The 9697-nt window shown below is 36.0% G+C and overlaps 1 protein-coding gene across 1 annotated transcript; it reads right to left on the bottom strand.

Annotated features, from left to right (window-relative positions):
- Positions 1–230: 230 nt before the first annotated feature.
- On the bottom strand, positions 231–4516 carry crabp2b (cellular retinoic acid binding protein 2, b). Its single transcript, XM_007230571.4, has 4 exons — positions 4182–4516; positions 2737–2915; positions 1927–2043; positions 231–636 (listed from the first exon to the last, which is right to left on the bottom strand). Exons 1-4 carry the CDS (start codon positions 4261–4263, stop codon positions 586–588), a joined length of 429 nt encoding a protein of 142 aa, XP_007230633.1. The 5' UTR covers positions 4264–4516; the 3' UTR covers positions 231–585.
- Positions 4517–9697: the final 5181 nt, after the last annotated feature.

Below are 9697 nucleotides of genomic sequence, written 5' to 3'. Positions count from 1 at the left end.
AAAAACGAAAACTGCAGGATATGGACATTTTAAGTCCACACAGTAATTCAACACTGATGTTGAACGCCAGCAGGATCGAGAAAACAGAAGAGGAGGGAAAGAAATGTCCTCATTTTTTGTTATATAAGTGGTGACTTAGCATGCAGAAACATCTGTTTGTCATTTAACAAGTGCAGTAAGATCGCCCCCTTTTATAAGACGAAGAAAAAATGCCATTCTGCATCTGTGTGTGAATGTTAACATGTTTTATTGACCATAAACCTTGTGTATAAACAACACATGCAGATTTTGACTGAGCTGGTAGAAACTGTTGCTTCACAATAAATACAGTTGTTGCACTTGATATCCTCATGTGAAGCAGAGAAATACACGCACACACATCCACACTCAAACAGAGCATGCACACACATTCACACACACAGAGACACACACATCACAGGCACACATAACTAGGTCAAAATGATGCACATAAATGGCAGAAAGGTGCTGTCAGTGACAATGAACAAATGTATAGGCTACGTGAGTAATAAAAAAATGAAGCGTGGGTTGTAACTAGAAGAGCCATCTGACCACAGGGCCGATTCATCACTCTCGTTCATAAACACGGGTGCAGACAACATCTGCAGCACTCATGGTCTGAAACAAAATAAAGTACAGACTAATTAATTATCTGCATCCTTATAGTCAATGACATTAAACTAGAATAAAATTATTTACATTTCTGATAACACTTTCTGATAACAACATCTTCACCATCATACATTCATAAATGTCTGTATTAGTGCACATTAAAACTGTCCTAGTAAATTGCATTAAGATATATATTTACCGTGTTCAAAATATCTTTTACTGTGAATAGCTCTTTTTACCCACTGTTTTTAAGATGGATTAGTGTATTATGTGTTGTTTTGTGTAATCTTTGTGCAATGAAAAAAACAGCAAATGTCTGAATAAAAAAGGTCCTGGCTTTTATAAAAAAGTGCCCCCCTCTCCAACTGTTAAACATGGGGGTGGGGGTCTGACGTCATAATCCCTTCGCCTAAACATCAATGAAAATCTGTAGATAGACCCGAAATGAGCCATTTCCCTTTTCTGTTATGAAAACGTAAAAAATAGAAATAAACACCCAATCTTGACTAAAATATATGAAAATATTTGAAATGTCTTTAATCTTCAACTTTTCAGTTATTTAAAAATTCAGTTCACTTTTGGCCAGTGGTATCAAAACCTGCTAATGTGAAGCACTACTTATATAAAACAAGAATGGCTAGCAGTTGTTCTTTACTGATATAATTAGCAGTGCAACTGAGTTAGCAGTCAGGCCTTAAAGACATACACTGCTAATTGGGTATGCAGTCATATGCCATGAATAGCAGTCTGACCCTATTGATACATGCACCCTAAAAAACAGAGGTACGATCTAAGTACTTTTTTGTACTCAAAGGTACACTCTTCATAATTGTACCCTCAAAATGGAACAATATTGGTCTTTACAGGGTCAGATTTGTTCTCTCTAAAGTACAAAGCCATTCCTAACAGCAACAAGTACAGATTTGTACCATTTAACCAGCTAAAATGTTCATTCAGTATTCTGTATCACTTTACTAATAAACAATATATATTTTAATTGCACATTTTTTATTTGAAAGCCAGACAATTATGGATCATCAATTTCTTGACACATATTTAGTTGATGATAATGTTTATAATCTTTATCATCTTTACTGGCACAAAAAACATATGTACAAAAAAGGACTTTGACTGAAAGGTACTTTTTTGTACCTCAATATAAGGTACAGCTCCAGTGACAAGCTTTGTACTCTTTTGAATACAAATCTGTACCTACTTTTCTTAGTGTGTGAAATGAGATGGAAGGTATTGTGTAGTGATGTGCACTCATGTAATCAATCACAATGAGGTACAAACCAGAATAAGCTCTCCGTCGTTGGTCAGCTCACGTGTCCAGGATGTCTTGGGCCCCTCGCCCTTCTGCAGTGTCTGCTCACATGTGATTTTTCTATCTGTCTCCCATTTAGGAAAACTCTGAGAGGAATAACACAAAATAAAACAGCTGTTAAAGAAAGTAACAAACTCATTAAAGTAACAACTGTAAATGGTATCTAAAAAAGGAGGTAACTTGAGTGTGGTGGTTTTCAATGAAACATTTAGTTTTTATACCAAACAACTGTAAACAATTGGTGTATACTGATTCACAAAAAGCTTTGCAAGTAATAATTTTATTATTTTTAGATGCTCTTTACCTCCAACACATATACAGAAATATGTTAAAATGTAACATATTAATGAGCATTATTATTGCTCATTTTTTATAAAGTATGCCTTTCTTTCACAATTTAAACCTGTTACAATAGCATTTGTTGGATGACATATTGTCTCAGAAATAATTGCAATAACAGATATTAATTTAATTTTATGCCACTGATATAATGATAACTTAATAGAATAATGAAGCTATTACACCTTTTAAGCAGCAATGCAATTATTAAGATTATTTAGATTGGAAGACCCCATAAACAAATACATTAATTAAGCATTAGTACAAGCTTGTCCAGGTTAATTGGCTCTTTTTATTTAAAAAAAATGTTATGGCCCATTTCAATGTCAGAAAAAAGTTGATAATAAAACTATATCCAATATTTCCAATATTTTCTGATTGTATCATTCTGGATACAGGACAGGGCAGGCAGATGTATCTAACCAGAGGTGTGATGTTACCGTGCATGGTCGTCCATCCACAGTGGCCTCGTTAAACGACTCTCCCACCGTGAAGGACACATGGGTGGTGCGTACGCTGGTGGAGGTCTGGATGGAGAGGGTCTCACCCTGCTGTGAGATCTCCACTGAGGGCTTGGATGCCGCTGCCACTGCAATCTTCCTCAAAAACACATTTACACCTACAGAACACACACAGACACACACAGAATGAGGAATGAAAGGCCATTCATCCACAGACAGATCAAAAGACTTTCCTGGGGTAGATTTCCGGCCCTTAATGAGCGCACCCACGCCAATTGTGATGGAAAGCATTTCCACTGACTATTCCCAGAGGTAATCAAATACAGATCCTCCAGACTGTTCCCTGAACCTGGGAAGGACAGGGTAATCTTGATTCGTTCACAAACATTCCTCCTTGCCTGGGGTTTCATTACAGAGCTCATTTCGCTTGAGGCCAGCGCAAAGTTTAGTTAAGTGGAGAACCAGGAGAAGGCGCGAGGTGGGGACTCATTTTCCCAGAAGATCACCAAATTCCAGCCTTTCTACATGAGGGAACCATTTGTTCTGCCATGCTGGTGGCCAAGGTTTGACCCACAAGCACTGCAGCAAATTAGTCCTGAATTCTTTATTGCAATGGCTTTTAATGGACAAGAAATTTACCTGAAAATACTCAACCTTTACCTGCTCTTTTTATGGCCTGGCTACCCCCTACCACCACCAGCACCACCCCCCAGACTTACTGCACTGTGATGTAAATTACAGCAGAGACGTTAAATGTTATAGCTCCACAGGCAAGCACATCACCTCAGACAACTGCCTTAAAAGCCCTTTAAACTGATAAACTGATTCAGGCTAAGAAAAACAAGGCTCTTGTTGGACTGCACTGAATTGAATTAAGGTAATTTACTGTAAATCTGGATTGAGCAGGACTCTTAAACCTACACAGGGTTTATTTAACTAAATAACTGCCATATAACTTAAATTAACTCTTTTTTATTCAAAATATTTATTTGAGATTAACAGAACTGTTCACACATAAACATAAAAAAAATTTAGCTTTTTATTCATGTTAACACTGATTTCCACACATAAATGGTGCCATTTCCTAAATCATCTCCTGCATCTTTTTTTCTCTAAGTGAATCAGATAATTAAATATATTTTAATACATAAAAAATAATTAAATTAAATAAAAGACAATTTAAGAAAAGAAAGAAAAAATGCTATAGGTCCAACTCAAATAGACAGGAAATATTTGTAAAATTGATTTATAAGTACATTTAAAATGTAATGTAATTGTTAAAAATACAGTTCAAAATGTAATAAAAATATAACTTGTTTCAATATATAAAGAAATGCATACCTATTTATTTCATTTTCATGCTGGAAAATTGTTTGAAGTAATACTCAGTGTTATTAATTTGCAATTAATAAAATAAATCTTACCGAGAGCTTTCAGCAGCTCCTCGAAGTTCTCTGAACTTTTCATTTTCCAGGTTCCAGAGAAATCCGTGATTTTTCCCTCCATTATTTTCTCCTTCAGTGATTTCTGATATACTGTTATTACTTTCAGTCAAACTTTCCGTCGTTTTCTGTTCGCCCTTTTCTTTCAGGAGTCTCTGTACATCAGGCTTCTCCTCCTTTCTTTATTTCTTTCTCTGGATGGAGGTACAGCTCTGTAGATCTTTTTCAGATCTCTCTCTCTCTCTCTCTCTCTCTCTCTCTTTCTGCTTGTATCTGACTCTCTCTCTCTCTGCTTGTAATTCTCTCTCTCTCTGGACTCAGGTTCTGCAGGCGGCTCGTGGGTTTTGTTTGGTGGGCGGGGCCTACACTCCGCGCGCCATGTGCTTCTCCACTTTCACTGAGAACAGACAATAGAGTTAGCAGGGTTTACCACATTTCATCACAATACTTAAAAAGTCTTTTTTAAGTATTATATACTTAAAAAATTATATAATTATATAATATAATAATTATATAAATTATATAAGTTACCCTCTTTCTGAAGAAAACAACAGTTCCCTATAGTTTTAAAAAATGTTGGCTTTGGTTAAAACCTAACCAGGGATCCAGCCACACAGCCCACACCCTTAGCCCAGTTCAGAACAGCCGATTTGACTTGCTTGTTTCTGTAAATGATGAAGAACCCTTTCTTATATTTACCTCCCACGTTTATATTCTTAGTTTTCATTGTTTGCGCTAGCTAGCTAACTTTCACCTCACCTTTTCTGACACGAACAAAGCAGCATGTTCATCTTAGGGTATAACACTTGCAAAAAAAATGAGGGTGCATCCCTTCTTCTGGGGTTGTGGTGGAGGTACTTAAAAGGTGTAGTTCAATTCTAATTTCTCCATTCCTTCCGTACAGAGCAGTAAGCTAATATTCTTACAGTTTGTGGTTTGATGAAAAAATATATATATTCTTATTTATTTTCAAATTTCTTTTTGAGTTTAATTTAATTACGTTAGCTATTGTGAAGGTACAGTCCCTCAAATTATATAAGTTTTATATGTTCAGCTTTAATTCTACTAGTTCATCAAATTTGGCTACTAATTTGTCTTCCAACAACATACAGCACATCTTGAAATGCAGGAAATTTATATTTCACCAAATAGCTTAGAAATTATATAGTGAGCTGTAGTACTGGTGCAGGTAGCCAGAACTTTAAGTTAAAACATTTAGTTAAGTTAAGTTAGTGATGGTTTTACTGTTTTGTGATTTGTCACACATTTGGGGTTTATAATTTTTATTTTAGAAAAAAAGATAACTTATGTTAATGAATTAAATATTAGCCAACCATGTTGTGCTACACTCTAAAAAACAGAGGTACGATATGAGGTACGATACTCGAAGGTACATTCTTTATAATTGTACCCTCAAAGGTACAATATTGGTCTTTACAGGGTCAGATTTGTTCCCTCTGAAGTACAAAGTCATTTCTAACAGCAATAAGTACAAATTTGTACCATTTAACCAGCCAAAAGGTACATTCAGTATTCTGCATCACTGTACTAATGAACAGTATATATTTAAATTGCACATTTTTTATTTGAAAGCCAGACAATTTTGTATCATCAAGTTTTTGAGCCATTTTTAGTTGATGATAATGTTTATAATCTTTATAATCTTTACTGGCACAAAAACCATGGGTACAAAAAAGGACTTTCACTGAAAGGTACTTTTTTGTACCTCAATATAAGGTACAGCCCCAGCGACAAGCTTTGTACTCTTTTAAGTACAAATCTGTACTTATATTTCTTAGAGTGTACACACTTGTTATGGTTGATCTGCAGACTGGAAGTGTTTATCCAATCACACTTCAGAAAACTGCTGTATGTAATATTTCTCTTTTATGAATGCTCTTTTTAATCAAAAAAGACTGTAAACATTGCCTACAGTTGTATTTCTGATATAAAACCTGCTGTACCAGTCTTATTAATGTCTCTCCTTATGCTTCCTAAGTATTTAAGATTTCTTCATACTTTTGTCAGCTATTTTGAGTTATTTAAGTCTTAAATTCACAAGAGTAACAGTACACAAGCATGTCAATGCTTGTTAGCTTTTAAACCAAGCCACACAGCGATGGCTAGACAACCTTATCACTGTTTCTCATCTCTGCTGTCTCTTGTTCATCTGGTCTCTTTTACTGAAATCCACTCTCCCTGTTTAATGTGACATGACAAAGATAAATGTCAACCTCATAAGACTCCAGACTTTTTGTCTATATTCCGCCTGGAATTACCCAAATCTCGAGTTCTTTCCTTCAGGCATTACAATACTAGTTTCATATTTCATGAAGTAAAATTTAAATAGAAAATACTTAACAATAGTGGAATGTATCTGCAATGGTCAAAATATAATAAAAACAAGAAAGAAAAAATTATGCTTTCCTAATTTACATTTCATAATTGATATTTATGGACTACAACCTGAAGAGTTCATGATGATGACGATGATGATGATAGCGAAAGTTACAATTATATAGCCCCTTTCTTGACACCCAAGAATGCTTTAATATTATGTTCTACACACAACAACTTACACAAGTTCTTATCCAACAAACACCAGTGAGAAATGGCAGCCAATCACAGCATGCTCTTAAATAGAAACAACTGCCCACCTGGACTGAATTGGACACTAAGACATTGACCCAGGACAGAATGCCCATCCATACATGCAGGGGCAATTTAGAGTATGCAAATATTCAGGGCAATTTATATTATTATAGAATCCCTGACAGAATCCACACGGAAACAGGGAGAAAATGAAAACTCCACCCAGCTAGGGACTTGAACCCAGTACCTTAGAGCTGGTAGGAAAATTGGCTAATGACTATACCACATGCCCTAGACTCCCCTAATCTCTCCAAAATGTACATAACAAATGTTACTGCAGAAAAAATATACATGTATTGTATACACCTGTGGTCAATTGGCAGGCTAAGACTTGTTAACAGGTTAACTAGTTCTTCTAGTATTAACTTTGCTAAGAGCTACAATAAGATCCACCAGCACAGGAAGACTTTAAATAGCTATTAAAACCATGCAAAACTAAACTGCATTTTTTAAAAGTTAAAGTACTGCTCTGGGCTGTTTTGTTATGAGAACCTTTAAACAAAGACAGATTTTAAATTCTGTCTGCAGCCACAGCAGAGGATCCATCTGGGTCTGGCTCCTGAATGAGAGCTGAAGATCTGTCCATAGTGTGTAATGGAAACAACACATTGCCAGTGCAGCTTGATTTAATGAGCTCTCACAGTCCCTGAATAAACTTTAGTGTACAACATGACCTGTCACCCCAGCCAAAGGAAATCACAGCATGCTCATAACCAGCGAACACTGTGGCGACCGCTCAACGAAAACAATTACTGACACTCTTTCCCAGTCGCACCACAACATTGTATGTCCATGGTGTAAGCACGCTGTCACTGACGCACAATAGGAACGTGTGCTAATGAGCTGAGCTAAAGACGACTCAGCACTCCACTGTGAACTGAGGACGACGAATGGAGATACCAGTGCAGCACTCAGCTATTTGGCTAAGCTGCAGTATTACACCTTATGTTTAAAGGGGAAACTCCATCGCATTTTCTGAAGCTTATCTGTAGACACTTGTAGGGGCAGATTCACAGACAGAGATTAAGCCTAATCTTGGACTTCACAGCATTCTGAATGGAGATTTTCCATTTAAAGCAAAATATAGACTACAACTAGGCTTAATTCCAGCCTGAGAAACTGCGCTGTACAGCATTACAACTTAACCACAAACTCAGAACCATGCCAAACATTGTTCTGCCAAGTTTGGCCAAATATTTGAATGCATTACAAGTACCAACACGGCTAGCAAAAAGCTAGCTACCAGCCTAAACAAAGCCACTACCCTCAATTCATCAGTTTGTATTGGACACTGATGTAGCTTCTTGCAGAAGACGTGACACAAGTCTAATTTGATCACTTAATGTGATTACAATGCACTCAATAATCCAATCATAATTGTATTTCTGCAGTTATCTGATTATTTAAGAGGTCATCTAAACGGCATTCTCTTAATTCCTAGATCAGATTAAGGCCTAAGAATCCGATTTAGAATACAGATAAAGAAAGATAGGTTTTAGCTCTGTAATAGAATTTAGGGCGTGTATACGCTGATTTCTTTTGGGTTTTTTTTTTTTATCTGTGAATGCACAGGTGAGTTACCTCCTGATAGTTGACATCATGTTATACACTGGTAGTAACATGTTAAGTCCATTTGGATCTCACACTGGGAACTCTTTTCAATGAACAGAAACCAGACTGTCTACGTTTAGTCTAAACATCAAACACTGAATGATGCAAAATGCTCCTACACCCCCTTAAGGCAGAACAGTCAACAGTTGACCAAAGAACATACTGACTTGACACATGTCATGAGACAAATACAAGTATTGTGTCCCAGGATTTTTACCATGTCCCATTGAAGTTAAAGTACTCTGCCCTGCAGGAAATATGTGTGGGGTCTCCTGCACATATTGCGGATGTGATTTGTGTCAAGCTGTCCCCTGAGGTAACATTTCATCATTAGTTTACATATAACTGCTGTTCCATGAATTTTAGCATGTCAGTGTAGTATCTGAATTGTCTAAAGTAAATGAAAGTAAATGTAGCCAAAATTATGAATGATTTGAATTTACCGGTAACTATTTTACAGAACAGCCAACTTTATAAAATAAACAAAAAATATAATATTAATTGGTTTAAATTCAATTGAAACTAACCTTTTGTGTCATTACAATGATAATGACGAAGCAAAACACAAATTGTTGCCTCACTAAAAAGATTCTCATAGAGAAGAAAGTAGAAGAAATTAAATGAACTAGACTTTAACCTAATACTAGAGAAATTATGTGAACTCTCAACTTATTTCAAGATGACAATGCCAGAATTCATGGGGCTGGAATTGTGAAAAAATGATTCAGGAAGCATGAGATCATCATTTTCACACATGGATTGAGAGTTCACCACAGAGTCCAGACCCTACACCTCATTGAGAATCTTTGGGATGTGCTTGAGAAGACTTTGTGCAGTGGTCAGACTCTACCATCATCAATGCTGCAAGATCTTGGTGAAAAATTAATCCAGTAACACTGTATTAAAATACATTTTGTGACATTTGTGACAGAAGCTTATCGAAACAATGCCACAGCAAATGTGTACCGCAATCAAAGCTAAAGGCGGCCCAACGAAATATTAGAGTGTGTGACCTTTTTTTTAGTGGCAACTTTTTTTTGGCCGGCCAAATATATATAGACACAGTAGCATGCACACGTTTGGACACACCTTCTCATTCAATGTTTATGTTTTTTTTTTCTATATTGTAAATAAATACTGAAGAAATCCAGACTATGAAGGAACACATAAGGACTTATGTAGTAAACTTTTTGGTACCACTTTAAAATAAGACTACCTTTATAAAGGGTTTATAA

Source organism: Astyanax mexicanus, chromosome 3 (assembly GCF_023375975.1).
Source record: "Astyanax mexicanus isolate ESR-SI-001 chromosome 3, AstMex3_surface, whole genome shotgun sequence".
NCBI classification, from domain to species: Eukaryota; Metazoa; Chordata; class Actinopteri; order Characiformes; family Acestrorhamphidae; genus Astyanax; species Astyanax mexicanus.
The sequence above is the reverse complement of the archived record's forward strand: the minus strand, read 5'-3'. Positions and strand labels throughout refer to the sequence as shown.